The sequence below is a fragment of the Tauraco erythrolophus genome, chromosome 1 (assembly GCF_009769465.1).
Source record: "Tauraco erythrolophus isolate bTauEry1 chromosome 1, bTauEry1.pri, whole genome shotgun sequence".
Classification (NCBI taxonomy): domain Eukaryota; kingdom Metazoa; phylum Chordata; class Aves; order Musophagiformes; family Musophagidae; genus Tauraco; species Tauraco erythrolophus.
The window spans coordinates 129,869,497-129,888,586 of record NC_141465.1 but is presented as its reverse complement, the minus strand read 5'-3'; the positions used below and the strand labels follow the sequence as shown (position 1 = coordinate 129,888,586).

General features: G+C 37.9%; 1 protein-coding gene across 6 annotated transcripts in view; it reads left to right on the top strand.

The window, feature by feature from the left end:
• The window catches only part of DLG2 (discs large MAGUK scaffold protein 2), a 1,082,159-nt gene that overhangs the window by 525,994 nt on the left and 537,075 nt on the right, over positions 1–19,090 (top strand). Inside the window, exon 1 of one of the 6 annotated variants that reach the window (XM_086614516.1) lies at positions 5,983–6,060. The exons of the other annotated variants lie outside the window; for them this stretch is intronic. Coding sequence (XP_086470642.1) covers positions 5,983–6,060 — 78 coding nt within the window. Of the gene's footprint in view, positions 1–5,982; positions 6,061–19,090 lie in introns of those variants that run through there. 6 annotated transcript variants of the gene reach the window in all.

Here is a 19,090-nt window from a genome sequence, read left to right as displayed (position 1 = left end):
CATAATGGCACATCTGAGGGTTTTATACACCATTTTGGTTGTGATTTCTTAACATAACAGAATGAAACTTAAACATTTCTGTCAGAAAGGTGAAGCAAGTAACAGCTTGTGCTGAACTAGGGACAAAGACCAGAATAAAGTGACATTTTTCAAGTTTGTATTTCTTTTTAAGGCTGCTAATGGTTGTTATATTACTTGTGAGACTCACTAGAGTTTCCTGTGCACCAGCAGAAGCTAGAGTGGAAAATCAATTTCTAAAATCAAAATTAAGTACCACAATTAGGTTTGTTTCCATTCCAAGACTTAACAAATAAAAGAGGAAAAAGAACTGCCTAAATTTAAAACATTGTCTCTTACGCCATTACACTGTGAAGTGCTAGAATACATCCCTGTGTGCAGGGATGTACTGATGTCTTAGTGTTTAGCACAGGACTTCATTTCCATTTCTTTTAATTCCACAGTTAAAGCTCAATTTCATGCAGTTATGTAGCACAACACCTCATCCTCTCTTCTCTTGACCTATTTTGCCACATGTAGCAGGTTGAGTGCCATCTACCACATCAAATAATAGAAGAGTAGAAAAATGGAAGTGGTAATTGCATAGCAGAGGGCAGGTACACAATTTTTGGGGCCTCACACTTAAAGCAGATTCACAGGAGGAAATGCTTGTGTTTTATTTCTTTACTGCTCTAAAGTCCTGTGACATTGTGTATGAAATTCTCCATGCCCTCTGCTAGAAGACAGTTCTGCCGTATATCAGAAAAGGTGACAGAGGAGATGTCTGCATGAAGTACCTTGTGTTTTAAGGGGAAATTAGACCTGGGGCAAGCTTGTAATGTCACAGCTGGGTTTCTGAAAACGTAATTTCTAAAGAGAAAGGATTTGGCACAAGAAATATTAAGGGAGTAGGAAAATTTAAATTGAAAGAGGATGAAGCTCTGCTATCCTTAATATACAGCATTTTGTTTTCACTTTTCTTTTTTTAATCCCATCTTCCTTCATGTTCTGCTTCCTCTTTTTTTTTTTCTTTTTTCTTCCTTTCTCTGCAACATTTCTTTGTCAGGATACGTGACTGTTCTCAGAATTACTACACTCTATTCCAGCCATTTACTTAGATGCAATAAGTACATTGGGTACATATTCCCCAATCTTTAAAATTCAGGCCTAAGAGATAGAACTTTAAAATTTTTGTTATTAAAAATTATTCTGTTATGAAATAGAAAATGTCATAAGTAGAAAGTTATTTACTTGGCACTGGTGAGGCTGCGTCTTGAATAGTGTGTTCAGTTTTGGGTGCCTCATTACAAGAAGGACCTTGAGGTGCTGGAGCGTGCCCAAAGAAGGGCAACAAAGCTGATGAAGGGTCTAGAGCACAAGTCTTATGAAGAGCAGCTGAGGGAACTGGGATTGCTTAGCCTGGAGAAAAGGAGGCTCAGAGGAGACCCGATTGCTCTCTGCAACTACTTGAAAGAAGGTTGTAGTAAGGTGGATGTTGGTCTCTTCTCCCAAGTAACAAGTGACAGGACAAGAGGAAATGATCTCAAGTTGTGCCAGTGGAGGTTTAGATTGGATATTAAGAAAAATTTATTCACTGAAAGGGTTGTCAAGCCTTGGAACAGGTTGCCCAGGGAAGTGGTTGAGTCATCATCCCTGGAGGTATTTAAAAGGCGTGTAGATGTGGTGCGTAGGGACAGGGTTTAGTGGTGGACTTGGCAGTGCTAGGTTAACGGTTGGACTATGATTCTATTCTATTATAATCTTTCATGTGTATTGTACCTGCAGCAGAGTGAGTTCTACCCTGGCCAAAAGAGAAGTCAGAATGGGTTTTGGTGGTGCTAACTGGGGCAACTATCCCTTTCGTAAGACTGGCCAATTTCCCAAATGAATATTGCCTGTTGCAATAGAAGGAGGAACATTTGTCCGTTTGCCTCTTTTTGTAGCAAAGAATGAAAAATCAGATCCTTACAAAACCTTGTGACTTTCATCTACTTTAGCTGCTGTAAGGTCTGAATACCTAAAACTTATATCTTCTGGATGGAACAGCAGAAATTAAGGTTCCTGTCTTTCTTAGTGTTCTCATCATTAAATAAGATGTCTTGGCATCATGTAACGGTGTAAGATAATTAGTTGTGTTGGGGATGGGAAATGATTGCTTGTACAGTCAGCCAAATCAATAACTGTTGTTTCCTAGTACTACAGAAAAAAAAAACCAACTACCTACCTTAGTTTCACATCACCAGCTCTATTCCTGTATCCACAGCTGTGCCAAGTGTTAACGTATAAGCCTTGAAGCAAAGTGATTGTTTTAAATCTTTGGTATTCCATTTTTAACTTGTTCCATCTCCTGTCCATTTCACTGGAAACAGAGTTCTGCAAACCCTGAATGACTAATCTTTTCAACTGTCTTCCTTTTCTTACAAGAAAGGCATTATTTATGACTGAACTGCATTTGTATTTTAAATGGCCCTGTCATCACATTTTATGACTACTGTGTGTATATATTCAGATAGAGGTAGGAGAGAAACAGAATCTACAGCTCACATCTATCTTCACCACAGGTGTGTGAGGGGGAGGTTGACACCCCACGTGTGCGCTGTGAGGAGTTATCCCTTAACAAGAGAAGATTAATGCTCTGACTAAAGCTAAGCTGCACTTCTTCCCATGTGCTGCTTAAGTAAAACAGCAACGTTAAAATGGAAAGAGGAGGCTGACCGTCAGAGATACTGGTGATACTCGGTGCATGCAAACAGTTGGCGAGGTGTTTGAAATGACCATCTGTTTCAGTACTGAGCATTAATTGCTGCTGCTTGCAATGTTGGGGAGCCATGTCGTGAAAACACTCGGAATCAACACCGGAGTTGCTTTATGCTTATACCCATGTGTCCACTTGTGGCAAGGCCAATTCTTCTCATAGACGCACAAGAATGCAGTTTAATGTGTAGTGGAGATGTGGTTTGGTTTACTGAAATCCACCCACTCATCTGCAGCAAGAAGCCCCTTGTAAAATTTGCTCTTAACTGATTATCTGCTGCCTGCGATAATATTGCTGCTCAATTGCGTGCATCTCTCTGCCCCCGTAACGCAGCACTTCAGTGAGCAAGCCAAAGTACGTATTCCTCCTGTGAGCAGGCAGCAGCTGGGAGCTCCAATTCTTCTTCTAGAGCAGCTCGGCTTGTAGCACTTCTGTGAAATACAGGCTTCGTTAGGGTTACAGTAAAATATTAATAATCATAAAATCCCTGGGTATCAGTACAGAGCTAATAAACCTGCTATTGACAGTGCGCGGCGGAGTGCTGCGCGATGGAACCGTAAGAAAATGGCTTGTGGTCTGGCCATTGCTGGATTGTAGGGTTTGGATAGATCTGCAAACGCATGCAAAGAGTTAAAATGCATTTCTGATTAGAATCAGAATGAGGTATTTGGCGAGATTTATTCTTCCTGATCTAACATTTTCAGTGGGTGGAGAAAATTACCTCCCTATTGCTTTGTCATTATTCCTTAAATGAACAATGTATTCTATTTTTTTTTTTCCTTTAAGTGGGATGAATTGTGGCTTTTTATTGCTCCCTATTTTTCCTGAATAAATAGTTCAGTAAAGCTGCTAATGTTGATGATAGAAGTCATAAAAAGGAGGTTTTATTGTTTAATGAGTGTTTCCTTCGATTTTCTCAGCAGCTGAATATACATAAGACTATATAAATAGTTGCTTGAGAGAATGTACCCTTTTTTGGTTGTAGTGCAATGATTTCAAATTATGCTTATTCTCTTCATAAAAGCATGGGAGCAGAGTAGGAGAGGTGTTCTACTGTTTGTGCATATAATATGGAAGGGTTTTTTCCCTGTTATTTTCACTTTAACATTTATAGTGTTGTTAAAGCTGTGTAATGATGTTGCTTCTCCTTTTCTGCATTTTTTTTCCCATCCATGTTTCCTTACAGTAAAATCCCAGCTAGAAACAAGAGCTCTGATTTCTTCCTAAATTTTTCAGGCCATCTTTCCTCCTTCTCCTCCCTTCCCTCCATTGTAGGGCAGTCTGTCATCCCACAAATGTGAAGAGTGGTATGAGTCTGCTACGTGGCATAATGAAAGTTTTTGCACCTTCGAGGATCCCTCTTACCATCAGCCCAGAGTTCAGAGAGTTGAAGTGGTGTTATGGTCAGATAGCTCTTCTATAACTATCATACTCCAGAGGAGACATGATTGTACTTTGTCTTGTGGTCTGACAAGTTTCTGACTGCCAAGATGAGCTAAATGTCTGAATTCGAAGTAATTAGAAATTATTCCCTTCCTAGAAGCACTACCAGGTTACCAAGTATTTTGTCAGAAGGTTTCAGATGCCAGGCAAAATGCAACATATACCTTGGAGTTTCCTTGAAAAAAAAAAAGGCACTATCTAAGAATTTCAATTAAGTTAACCAACTTACCATTTTTAAATGTGCTGAAGGAATCCTTTGAACTCTATAATCTTAGCGGAATTCAGCAGTATATGCCTACAGGCTCAAAGCTTGGGCGATGCCGTCCAGCTCCAGTAACTTAGATGTTCTGTGTAACTTGTAAGTGGGAGAGGAATATTTTCCCTTTCGAATTCATGCACCCTGGAGAAAATAGTTTCATCCATTCTGTGAAAATCCTGGGGCAGAAAAAGCATTTCCTTGGCCCCAAGAGCCCTATACCAGGTTGCTATGACTGTATTTCCTTTGCCATGCATCTATTAATTTTGATTTGCTCTTTACCACAGAATAGCAAAGCAGAAATTATTCTTGCATGTGTGCATCCCAAATGTGATCCTGCACACAGGACAACAGTGGTTCTCCCACATACTGGTATCTCCACAATTATAAGTGGGAGGGCAAGGGGCAGGATTTGTTCTATAATGCAAAGTACTATCAAATACAATGCATAGCTATAATTCCTGTAAGTTTACAGCTTTGATACTGCCTCTGGCTGGGAGGAACATCTGGTTAATCATATGTCTGGAGCCAAAAGGGTATGTTTCTGCTTATTGTTTAGAGATTATAACTGGAGAGAGGTGCAGGGGTTAAAGCTGAGGTATATGTCACACAAAAAAAGTAGTACATTGCTGTTTCACTGCAAAAATAGGTGTTTATAAGCACTTCTCAACTCTTAATGTAAAATAACTTGCAATTAAAGGAAGAGGAAAATGCAAGCTTAGATAGGATAGAAGTTAAAGATTATTTTTTTTTAAAAAAATGTCAGTTTTCTATTTCACGAAGCCATTATCAAAGAAAAACAGAAGTCCTTGAGTGAGTCTTAAATCCTTTAGCAAAGCATGCATGACATCAGCAAGTAAACTGAACAGCTATGATATTTTTCTGTTGCAAACTGAAACTAGGTAACAAAAATATCTCTGAATAGATCCCAAACCACTAGGATAAAGTAAAATCCGTTTTCCTTTCAGATCTTCATTGCACTGAAACACGTAAAACACCTGTTCCTTCACCTTAACAGTTAATATACATTTCTATTTTTGGCACTTCTGTACCCTTTTCCTTTCCTGCAGTGCTGTGTATCTCATATTTGAACTGCTGCTGCTTCTGTTGCATGCTGGCAAAGCGAAGAGAACCAAGGAGTTAAATTTCAGAACAGGAGAAGAGGAGGTGAGCTGTCTGCTACAGTAGTTTACTGCAGCTTCCTTTCATACTGACACATATGTAGTTTGTGGTGACAGTGCTAAAGAACTGCAGACAGGCACTTAGCAGACTGGATGTGAGCTGGATGCAAAGATGCCTCACCCTGGACTTCCTGCTGGCAGTATGTAAATACACCTGCAGACTGGCCACACTGGGTGGTGGTTTTTTTTTTTTTTTTTCCAGAAGGCAGCATGAGAGGACCTGACAAAGCAACAGCATAGTTGAGAGACCTGAACCAGCATTAGATTTGTATCTCAGTTGTGGGGGAAGTTTTTTTTTTTTGGTCTTTTTTTGTGTGCTGCATATTCAGACTGAAATCTTCATCACTACAATGTTTGCCTCTATCTGGTATGCCAAGAAGCTGGGACGCAGGTTTGTGCATAACGCCAGGAAAGCAAAAACAGAGAAGGTATGTTCCTAGTGGGAATATAAAGCCTTATGTCTCATGCAAGCTGCCTGCTGGCATCCTGTTGTGTGTCTGGCTAGCTTTTTTTTAATACCCTGAAAAACGACCTATTGCTACATTATTTCACGCAAGAATCCTTGAATACTTTGCACATTAGTTATTAAATACTGGGGAGGAGATCCTTTCAAAAGTCCTTATGCCCTCTTTTATTTATTTTTTTGCAAGATAAACAGCTGTACATCTGGTATGTTTTGTGTTAAGGGAGCACTCCAGTGAACTTGTTGCTGTGCTGCATTATTTTTGCTGGTACAATATTAGGGTCTTAAACAGCCATTGATTGTTTGCTGCTCGTATATTTTTGCTAGTGTGGGACCAAGGAGAATGTAATAACATGTTTATAATGTTTGTAATGCCTTTATAATGTTTGGGAATTTTGTTTCATGATACTTGTTGAAACTGTGCTGCAGCATGGATCCCTTTTATTTAAAAAGATCAGGTATGCAAAAATGGTCGGTACTATCTTTCAGTATTTTTCTTCTCATAAAATTTAACTATTTTTAACCAGCTGTTTTCTGGAAGTCCTTGTAGGTAAGACTCTTCTGCCTTCTTTCTCTATGAGCAAAACTTAAATTGTTTTAGAATTTGCATTAATGATAATTGAGGGATATCAAGGCAATTGCCTTTTGTTCTAAATATAGAAGGCATTTAGTTAGTAGACCTGCATTCCAATTTTGTCTAAATTGACACACAAACCATTTTCAAAATGGGACTAATTCCTCTTTTATAAATTCAGCATTAGATTGGGGGAAAAAACTTCAGTGTGATGTTATAAAGTTACCTCGTTAGTCTGGTGATGATAGTTTCCTCTTTTCCTTGCTGTCTTTGATGTAGTCAAAGAATTTATAAATGGGTTGCTTTATTATTTCTTTGATATGTCTTATGCTATGCAATACAGCCACCAATCCACTAAGTAATTATTCATTGCCTGAATTCCTCTGTAACTGAAAAAGCTCTTCACCTAGAGAAAATGATGAGCAAAAATACGTTTTATGTATGGTTGAGGAGAGGAGAACGGGCAGAGTTTTGTTTTTTCTGCAAAACGTTTCCAGTGGTTAAGGAGGTGCTGCGTGGTAATTTTGAAATTTAAGGTCCCCAGCTATTGGGACGTTATCCACATAATAGTGATTTATGTACTTTGCATCATATGCGTAAGGGAAAATAGAAATGCAGATAGCTATGCACGAGACTGTCAAACTTTCCTTCTTGTCAATCACATTTCAACAAAGAGGGCATCATATAAACTCTCCTGCTGTTTGCGTGTTGCTACGGGAGGAAAAAAAGTTGCAGACTGGATCTGCGTTAGTCCTGAGGGGCTCCCTCCAGAGGAACATTTGCTTTCAGGCTTCCTAAAGATGACAGAGGCAGGATGAGTGGACACATTCCACTCCTGACACAGTGGGGCTCGCTCAGCAGCTTCAAGAACAGATTTAGTATGGGTTGTTTAAAGCATGTGTGTGCACAGATTATTCCAATAACCTTGAAAATTTTCATGAAACAGTGCTAGAGTACTCACCAAGAAAAGATATTATTCTCTGTAGAGTCGTGTAACATAGACTAAAGGAATGCTTTAAAAAATTGGGCTCGTTTTCTCTTTGTCTTAGGGTATTTGAAATATTTCTGTATAAATCTATTATGATACTTATTCGGCTCTATAGAACTTTCGAAATAATTAAGACAACTGAGGTCAGTGCTATTCAAGCTTTGAAGCCATACTTCATAATTTTTAGAGAAAAGCTTGTTTTGAACATTTCTTGAGCATGCCATTTACATATTTGTGAAGGAATTTTATTTTTGCCAGAAGACAGGAAATATACAAGAAAACGTCTTGTAAAATGTTTACTTATTCTATTACATCAAAAATAAAATTTCTGTCTTGGAGCTTTGTTCCACAGTCAGGGCTTACTTTTAATTATTTAATTTATTATTTTTTTCCCTGTAAATCAATGAGGTACTCCAACAAAGGCAGAAAATTCCATTCCTAGCAGGATGCTATTTCAATAAGTGCTATTGATGATTGGAAGCTGATCAACACTGACATCTTCAGTACAATACCCTGGTAACAGGATAACACAGATATAAAAATAGGTCTATCAAAAAGTAAATGAAAAATAGCATTTACCTGCATGGTTTGTTCTGGTTTTGTCTTTTCTTTCGTATAATGATTGAATACTTAAATTATTATGCATTTTTACCTTACATATTTTTTTCTGGAAGAATAATTAGTTTTTTCTCTGTGTGCGTGATTTGAATTAAATGTTGTTTTCTTAATGTGCTTTTGGAGGTAATAACATAAAGCAATAATTTCTGATAGGCTACGCATGCAGTTAAAATCTGGACAGCAGGGATCAGAAGAGTATGGTTCCTTAACAGGTTTTTCTATTATGCTTAGCTTCTTTGGATAAATGCAAGTCGAGATTTTTTTTAAGGATTATTTCTAAGAAACAGAAATTTTGTATGAACCTGTTTGTTTACTTAGGACCAGGAAGATAACTGGGGGGGGAACATGACAGGAGAGGGTCATAGCATGGACTCACGTGTGCGCCCACACGTATGCACCTTAAAATGTCAAAGCTTTGGGCTGGAGTTGTGCAGAGAGAGGACTTGAACCTTCATCTCCCAGGTGACCATTTAGTGAGGCAGAGTCTCCAAGGTGCGAAATAGAGAATGCAGTGCCAGAGGGTGCACGCGAAGGCAAGAGAAAGGAGGATGACTGGGGAAGTCCTTTGCGGAAAGAGCTAAGAAGGCGTTAATGTGACAGTGTGGTGCTGCTGTGTGTGTGCTCCGTACCTGCATGAGAGTGTCTGGTTGTGGTGATGTGCACAGGCTCTCAATTGCTTGGCCTCCAGCCTCTCTCCATCTTTTCTTAAGCTGAAGTTCCCATCTTCCAATACCTCTCGGTTCCTCATCTCCCATACCTGAATATGGCAGGCCCTGCTCTGGGAGAGCTATCATATGGATCATCCCCAAATGAGTGAGACATGGTGCTTCTAGATACTGTAAGCCCAGCAGAATTGCAGCCCAAGGACTCTGGCTCTCAGAAGCCAGAACTTACTCTTTTCTGGCAAATGTATTTTGGGGTCTTGATGATGGCAAAGCAAAAGGGTAAGGGGTGCTAATAAGTGGCAAAGAGTTGAGAGACCAAAGGGAAAAGGTGGACTTGTTCTCACTAGGACCTGTGGTAGCTCCTGGGTTGGTTTTCTTATCTTCCCTAAAAGGACCTGCTGTTGAGTGCCTCCACTGCTGCTCCTGGCCTGCATTTCCAGTCATTGCTTCTCCTCCAGCCTGGCATTTTCTTGGAGGCTGTGGTCAGATGAGCCAAACCTTGTGGTAGGGCACTGTCTCATTGACTCTTGCACATAACTTAAGGAATTCCTGGTAGACATCAGGCTTCTAAAACTCAGGCATGAACTCTTACTGTTGAAATTTCATCTGGAGAATAAAGGAATCTGGGAAGAATTGGTTGAATGACAGCCTTAGGTGTCGAACCATGATGATAACTGTTCTTTTAAGTTAGATAGAATGCACCGGTATTTTTGTTTGAGTCATATTTTTATGATATATTGAAAAGCCTTATTTTAATTCAGAAATGGAACAAAATATTTTGAAAAACTTTAAAATCTCAGAAAATCGAACTCTTTTTTTTTCCAACCAGTCCTGGTTAAAACTTCCTATCTCTATAAATAAAATGAGATAATACCTATTAATGGCTCTTAAGGTTCTCATTTCGCCATGGAAAATTCAAGCTTGTCAAAGTTCCTTATACTTTATTGGTTTTATTATGCTGGATCATAAACACTTTCTGGCATATATTGCAGTTGTAATCTACAAATTCTCTCTCGATCTGGTTGTCTTGGCTGGATTGCTAGTGTTACTCTTGCCCTCAAGTAGTGAAATATTTAGTGTACAGGAAATGCTGCTGCTAATATTGCCTGAAAACAACTGGACTCCTTTCAAGACAGCTCTGCTCATACCTGTTTTGTCAAAGTTATTAAAATCATAGAATCATAGGATCATAGAATGGTTAGAGTTGACCTCAAAGATCATCTAGTTCCAACCCCCTGCCATGGGCAGGGAAACCCTCCGCTACACCAGGTTGCCCAAAGCCTCATCCAACCTGGCCTTGAACGCTTCCAGGGATGGGACATCTACAAATGCCTTGAGTTTGTCACATGAAAGGATTATTGTTATGAGAGTGAACATGATCATCTGAACATTGGAACTAGAATAACTTAAGCCAAAGATTGATGTCTTGAATTTTTCTCATTAAACCACAATCAAGCAGAAATCAAGAGATGTTAACTGCATGTGGTTATGCTATAAAAATAAGCACTCTAAATGATTCTAAGAGGTTAAGAAAAGTAACTGAGCAATTAATCATAGTGATGTGAGAGGGTGAGCTAAAGCAGTGTGAAAAAGCTTCTGATAATGCTTCACTATGTTGATAGAATTTGGGTTTCAATGTTCAATACCAAAAGTCATGAAGGACTCGCCAAAGTCAACCTATCATTTAATATCAATAGGGAATTTGAATACTGTTTTTTCTGCTTGCTCAGAAGCAAACCATGAGACCCAAATTTTAAATGCTCTTAGATTAGTCGTGTTGTTGAATTTTTACATCTGAAGGTGACAATCACTTTTAAAGGCCGTTTCTCCTTGGGTGTTGTTTTTGGGAGCAAAACAACAGGACCCATGTAAAGTGTTTAAACGAGTTGACTTTAACCATCATTTTATAGAATAATATTGTTAGAATTCTCTTTCTAGCTTATAGATATCAAAGTGCTCTTATGGTGTTATCAGTTCCAAAAACCCACGTCCTGTATTCGAAAATTTGAAACTCAGAAGGTTTAGTTTATCATTCCAGTTTAACTCATTTATTAATTTAATAATTCAAGGCAGAAGCAATTTTACTTTTAAAAATACGTGGATATATAATGATACAAATAACATGCAATTTCTGGACTATCTACTGTAAATAAAAATAAAGATTACTCATAAGTGACATTCACAAACTGAACAGTATTAATTTAAGTGAGTACTTTTAAATGTAATGCAGTGCAGACCAGTTAAGTAGAATATAGTCCAGGAGATGATTTTTCATTGTATGTGCTTGAGTTCAGAGTTGTTTGGGATAAACTGAATATCCTTGGTAGACTGACAGCCTACAATGAAATGTTTGCAAAAAGACAGGAAAGTTTTCCTTAAGAGGTTAACAAAACTGGGATATGTCAAAAAAAAAATAAAAGCCTGTAAATGCAGGCATATTTAATCATTTTTCTGACAGTGTCCTAGCAATAGTGACAATTAACTTTTCATGTCAAGCTGACACTTGATATCCGGATCATTCTCATATTTGTATTTTAATGTAGCTAATTGCAGAGTAGGCTGTTCTTGGCTCTGTATTCTTGTTTCATTATTTGGTTTAGAAGTAGCTGCCCAGCAATCTGATTTGAAAGAGATAAGTTCACTTGAAACAGTAATTACTCACAACATAGAATAGAAACTATGTGATTAAGAAATCATAAAACAGAATACCAGATAAACACATTTTTCCTTACACTATTTTTAGATATGTATATTTAATTCCAAACCAGCTAAACTCTCTCTTTGCTTCAATATTTGCATGTATACCTTAGATTTCTTAACAACTGTTCTCTTTCAAACCGGTGCTTACCAAATTATTTCCAGTCCACTGGGGTTGCGATGAAGTGATAAAACTTGCGGGTCTAGTTATTGCCTTGGCTAAAGGTGAAATGATTGCTTCGCTAAGGGACATCTCATCTAGCTGCCACACTCTGAAAGGGCCAGTGGATAGTTTTATTTGTATTTGGGCAACGGAGGGCCCACGGTGACCAGATTCAATGGGATGACAAAAGTGCATCACTTATTTGTAGAACTACCTGTTCGAACAGATACCGGAGCTATCTCAGGCCCCTGGAGGAATCTTTTCAAATGGACTTTGTAAGTGCTCTATTTTACAGTTTTATGGAGAGATCATATCTTTTCACACATAACTGTGTGGAGAAAAATATGCACGTATTCCTGTATCCAGAGCTCGTTCTGCCTTTTGCTTTAGCAATGCACAGTTGGAATTCTAAGACATTTTTTTATATTGTGATTTAATCCAAAAACATATAGCTACTCAACTCTTCCTCACACCACCCCCCCCCAGCCCTTTTTTTATTTGCAGTTGGTTATAATCCCACATGCACCATGAGTAATATATAACAGTAGGGAAAAGCTGCTTAAGTAGAGATTTATTATGCTTATAACTCACTTCCACCTCACAATCACCATAATAATAATAATAAATAAAATCAACTAATCTTGAAAAAATGCAAGAGTGATGTTTTAAAATAAGATACAGATCAACAGTAAACTACTGAAGTTAATCCTTTGCAATCCTTTATTTTAAAGTAATCTTTTTCTTTTTTTCATCTGTGAGGGATTTTGCTCCTGTTTTGCTCGTCCGTTCCATCTGCACAGGCCCAGCACCTACCTGTGGCAATTAATGAGCAATAAGGCGTAGTCCTGTTTAAATTAGCTTTTGTTCATGAAAGAAATATGTTAATCAGCTATAACTGAGCTCTTTGTAAAGAACAGAACATCTAGGATTCTATGATTCTGTGATTCTCTCTTTCACAATAATTTAGTCTAAGAGGACTCCAAGTTAATCTTAGCTGGCTGCCGTACATTGGGGGTGCCTCTTCTCTTCCCCCCACGCGTTGTCCTTCTGTCGTACACGCTGCTGTATGTATGTGCCTGTCAGGTACAACAAAGTCTTTCGTTCATAGAATCGTCTGGTTGGAAGAGACCTTCAAGATCATGGAATCCAACCATTCACTCTGCACTGTCAGGGTCCCTAAACCATATTGCTCAACACCAAATCTACACGGTTTTTAAACACCTCCAGGGATGGGGACTCCACCACCTCCCTGGGCAGCCTGTTCCAATACTTCACAACCCTCTCTGTAAAGAAATTCTTCCTGATATCTAACCTAAATTTCCCCTGGCGCAACTTGAGGCCATTCCCTCTCGTCCTGTCATTCATAACGTGGGAGAAGAGATCGACCCTCATGATCCATAGGTGTCTTCAGCATTGCACTCCAAACAGTTTTTCCTTTGGTGACTTAGCAAGTGTTGTAATCATGTTAGAAACAGGTTAAGTAACTTTATCCAAGTAAAATTTCGTCTCGTTTGCTTAAAAGCAGAACCAAGACGGACAGGAAGACATTCAGAAAACAACTGCCACACCGAAGGTTGCATTAATTGCCACTCTGAGTGCTCATGCTGTGACTCAAATGGAATCAGTTTGGACCTGCTTCTAGTGAATACGTGGGGTATTATGATTGGCTACAAGCTGACCTGTTTTTTCAAAGAGAATTTTTATCTCAATATCTTTTCCCTGTTTTCAGTCAGTAAATAATTTATCATTTCCCCCTTCTTTTGTTTTCTTTTTTTTTCCAAAGAGAAGAAATTATATATCTACTGTATTTGTAAATTTAGTTGGATTTTCTGCACTTGGTCTACATTATATATCATGTTCTGTTAAATCCCAGTGTGTAGCATTGTGAATGTAATATTTAATTCATAAGACACTCATTATTTTATTGGAATTGGTTTATTTCTTTGCATTTTTATGCAGTGTTCAAGTATATTATGAAAATGGCTCGTGTGATGTGCAAGTATGATTTGCTTTTTTTTTTTTTTGGCGTTACTTGTCACTCCGTCCTGCATATGCAATTCAAAACAGCACATAATAAAATAGTTGTTTGATTTGCGTTCTGAGCTGCATTTGGCATCACTTGCTATGTTTGCAAATAGAGATCAGTTTGTAACAGTGACAAGAAACAATCTGTCCTTTGGCATTAGAGTCCCTGGAGAAAACTGAGATGAGAATTCTCTCGCTAGTTCCTAAAGGTAGATTTTCAAATTATACTTTACATGTTTTTAATAGACTATATGGGCCATTAAAGCTGGTATGTATGTAACTTGCTCCCACTGGAAGGCATCCTGCCAAAGACGTGTGTGTGCAAACAGCTTTAGTAAAATTTAAAATTACTGTCATGCAGTATGATTCTCAAGAGAGTTTGTTTTAAAGGAGGCACTATTTTTTTTATGTGCAAAAAAAAAATGTCTCTGCCATACACTACTTAAAATGTTGATGCATGTCAGAGAAAGCTTGGTTTTAGCTTTAATATATGTTAACAGCTTAAAATGGGCAATTTGAAAGAATCAAAGGACTGGCTAGTATGTGCAGTATGAGAGTTTGTACCACCAGGAAGGAGGCCCAAGTGTCATATGAAGCCTTCACAAACTGTTCTGAAGACTGAAGCTCTCTTTTTCACAACAGCTTACATATACCTTAGAAAACAGCAAAACGAGGTTCCCCACATTTCCCACCCCCCCATTGCAAGTCTGCTCAGAAATCACAGCCCCTAGATGCAGGAAAGTATGTGAAGCTGCGTAGCTTGCACGACTCATAGCTCTTCTGAGACAGCCGGTGGAGATACCAGCACTATGCTGAGTGACTCAATACGTTCAGCTGTCCTATTAGTTAATCAATTAATTAATCAGTCTTCGCCAGTATTAACCAGTCTGAGGCTATCACGTGCCTTTCGTGAAGCCCAGCAGTGCAATAACTTTCTCATTATTAAGCTGAAATTGGATTTGAATAGCAAACTTTGCATGAAAACTCTATATTTCAGTCCTTGACTAAGATTTTTTCCTTCAATTTACTTCAGTCTGTCTTCCACTAAGTTCTTTTTCCACATTCCGTGCAGTGATGTGTAAACTGAGCATAGATTGATTAATACTAGTGATATCGCTCATTTTACTTTTAAAATGTTTACCTTACAAATTGCCTTCAGAAGCAAGGTCTTATTATTAGGATAACATATTAGATGCTGACGTGAAATAAGAGGCCTGCTACCAAATGTATACCTCTTTATTCTGTTTAGAGTCTTGAATACCTACAGCATGCAATTTTAGAAATCTGTAAATTATTCTTTGGCCCTGAGACCTAAGGAATGAGTGTTTCACTCGTTTTCTAAATATGATACTCTTTTCCAGTTAGCTGATGAGTTACGTATACATAGCTGTGGTTTTCCTAGCTGACAACTGCTCTAAAGATTTTAGGTAAATTATTTTTCACAAGATTGTCATGTACTTTTATAAGATAGCAAGAGGTCAGGATATTCTATATTACTAATGAAAACAGCGTGACAGTTGAGAAGTATCAATTTTCTGTTTTGAAATAGATGTTCAAGATTAAGTGAAAGTGATCCTGCTGCAACTCTTTGTTTTCAGGACTACACTTATAGCCTGATTGTTTTGTTTGGTGTAATGTTCTGTTGAATCATATCCTGGGCTGCATCAAAAGAAGTGTGGCCAGCAGGTCGAGGGAGTTGAGCTTGAGAGGGATGAGGCAGTGGAACAGGTTGCCCAGAGAAGCTGTGGCTGCCCCATCTCTGGAAGTGTTCAAGGCCAGGTCGGATGAGGCTTTGAGCAACCTGCTGTAGTGCAGGGTGTCCCTGCCCATGGCAGGGGGTTGGAACTAGATGATCTTTAAGGTCCCTTCCAACCCAAACCATTCCATAATGCTATGATTCTGTGGCCCTGCGAATGAGCCTTCTTCTTGAAGTGGGACATGCTGTTATTGTTCTCAACTTCCTCCAGCCTGTCTCGCTTTGCTCTCTCCATTCTTCACATTCTTTGCTCATAAGGGTAAAAAATTTCCCTGCCTTCCTCTTCTGAGTGCCTGTTTATTTGAGTCAGTGAGAGAATAGGAAAGAACAGTTAAAAAAAAAGAAAAAAGAAAAAAGAGATTTCCTCATTGTCCATCTTGCTATACATTTGACAACTTCTGAAACACTCAGCTACATTTATTGACCTAATAATATCTGTTTTGAAAGCTCACCTTAAGATGACATGCAGCATATCGTCATTTGCTGTTCAGGTTCAACACTGGGAAGGATATACGCATGCTGGGACAGCTTTATGAAAGATCTGTGTGCAATTTCCTAAACTGTTTATGAGCCAAATTTTTTAATATAAATCTGGATGTATAAATGCAAATGCATTTAAGAAATTGTACCTGGAAACTTTGGAAAACTGAATCTGAAACAAAGAACTACATAGATGTGCACAAGAAAGTTAAAATACAATTACTTTAATTAGAGATGGTATTGTTAGCAAGGAAGGTGTTGAATCAAGACTATTATACTGCAAATGCAAAAAAAATAACCTTCTGTAAAGAATATAATGCTTTTTTTCCCCTCCAAATTCCATTTATTTTAACTGGCATATGAAATGCATTGTGTTTTCAATTAATTTAAAATGCCATTTTAAAATTATTTCTGTTGAAAGTGCTGCAGGGAAGGGACCTATCAGTAAACAGCAAACTGGAAAGCCAAGTACATGATTAAGTGTTCAAGGCCAGGTTGGATGGGGCTTTGGGCAACCTGGTGTAGTGGAGGGTGTCCCTGTCCAGGGCAGGGGGGTTGGAACTAGATGATCTTTGAGGTCCCTTCCAACCCAAACCATTCTGTGATTCTATGATTCTTCACTTGACTGGTAAGAGCAAACTCCACAAAAAGGAGCACGTTTCCTACTGCTTGTTTTAGAAATATACAATATAGTTAAGACTTTTACTGTTTAAAAGATTGTTTAATTTCAACAGACCACCTTCAGTTTTGCTACCATTTGTAATTAAATATTTAGTTCTGTAGTAAATTAAGCATGTCGTGATCTCTACAAAGTGGTTCTCCGTTTACTGCTGCATAAATGTTTTACAAGCTGCTGTATTGTTTCTAGTAAATTAATAATGAAGATTTAGATTTTAACTGATTAATAATCTCATTTAGTATTTAGGAGAAATCTAATTTAGGAGTAGAAACAAAATTGTGGTAAACATCTTTGGCAGTGATCCCAATTCTCTGACAAAGTCACTAAATGATAAGGAAAAAACAGATCAGGGTAAAACAAATGAGGAGGATGGAACTTCTAGGAGAAGCGTTTCCCTGTGAAAACTGAAAATGCCTTCTAAAGTGCAATGCACTTGCACTTGACTTCTCCTGTCATATCGCGAATTGTCAGTACAAATTTTATACAGCAGATTGCCAGGAATTTATAAGATGAAGAAATATGAATTTGGCATAAGCAAAGAACTATCTAAACTACCTGACTTAAAGCAAGTTCATGGTGACATTGTTGAGTTATTGTAATACTTGGTAGAATACTACTTCGATTTCTGGTGCCCATAGAACAACAACAAATATGTTAGGAAATGTTCAGAAGTACAATGGTTTAAATAAGCTGTTGTGAGGTGGGATGGAAAAAGCTCAACACAGCAAAATTAGAGTGGTGAAGAGCTGCTCTGTCACCATTAAATATTTTGAAAATACGAGAATGAGCAGGCTATTGAAAACTTTGCACATTCTAAAAAGTGGTGAAGTGGCTGGGGCTGGTCAAGTTTAATGTTAAAGTAAGATACAGCGTGCAGAGGAAGGATAACTAACTGTCAGAAACACCTAATAAGGAGTGATACCTCACATATTGCTTTTCCTTCTACGACCTCAGAGCCTGAAGGTTGGGTTTGTGAGGTTATAGGATCTATGAGCCTCTTGTCTGATGCCTTCTCTAACGCTACTTGGGGTGAACAGCTCTGATTTTGCTACAATGCAGCAGTATCTTCAACACTTAGAGCTTTGACTTGAGGTAGTAACTGTAATTAAAGTCAACACTTCAGAGCTTCATCTGATTGCCTCCTGATGTTGAGATGAAATTCTTCACCAAGAATGATTGGCAGTACTTTGCAGATTTTACTTCTTGTATCTATCATTCTTAATTTTATACTTTTCCAGGACATTTTCTGTCAGTAGTCCTCTTGTGTCAGTAGTTCTTTCAGCTTTTGGAAAATATAAATTTAATCCAAGAAGTGAATTACTTATGTTTAATTTTGGGTGTGTATGTGAAATGTTATGGTTTGTGTTTTAGAGGATTCCCCTGGGTTCAGCCAATTGTTCATTTTGGCCATTTTTCTACTACAATCTAATTTAAAGTCAAAATTTGGCTCTATGACAGATTTTCTGGTAAGAATGACTTGAGCAGAAATGCCATGGTTTATCGGGGATCAGAAGCTGTCCTGCTGTGTTTCTCGGTACAAATAGGTCATATTTGTTGAGTGGAAAGAAGATTATTTTAATTGACATAATTAAGTTTCTTGTGATTATTTTAGGCTTGAGAATGCATTTTGCTCTTTCTCAATTACGACTTTTTCTCTCATAGAGCTAAACATGCTGTGTGTAATAATGAAGGTGGTTTTGGAAGGACTTAATGTATATAATTGGAAACTAAGATGAGCTAGTCTTCTCTCAGCAGGAGAGTAAGAGAGCTGGGCTGTATAATTGAAGTACAGCGTAATGGGATTACCTACAATTTTTAAACATTGCTTTCATTAAGGAAAATAATAAGCATATTTATTAAATATAGTCTCTGCTTGGGACAATATTTGTTATTATGAAAAAGCTTTTGTAATTAAGCTTGGGTATAAAAACGTATCGAACATACTACATCAGTTTCTGGAAAATGCTTTTGTGCATAAAATTTTACTAAAATAGAAAGAGCTTTCACAGCAGAGGCAGTTAGCCAGATATTAGTATAGCTCACATCTAGCATTCACTGTAAATTTTTCTATGTGCTTTCAATTTAGTCAAGGTCAAATCAAAAGAAATGTCATAGTCAAATATACTTAAACATTTATCTTTACGAAAGCTTTTAGTGATTCTACTATTTTTCATGGTTATACTTAGTGGAAATAAATGCTACATTTTTTTTTTTCTAGAGTATTTTCTTGCTGAAGCTACAGAAATATGATGTTTTAGGAATTATAGGATGAGTGTCTATGACCCAAATTTTGCAGGCGGCCACATAAAATTCTCCTAGGAGTCTTTCTTGTCCTTAAATATGCATCTGC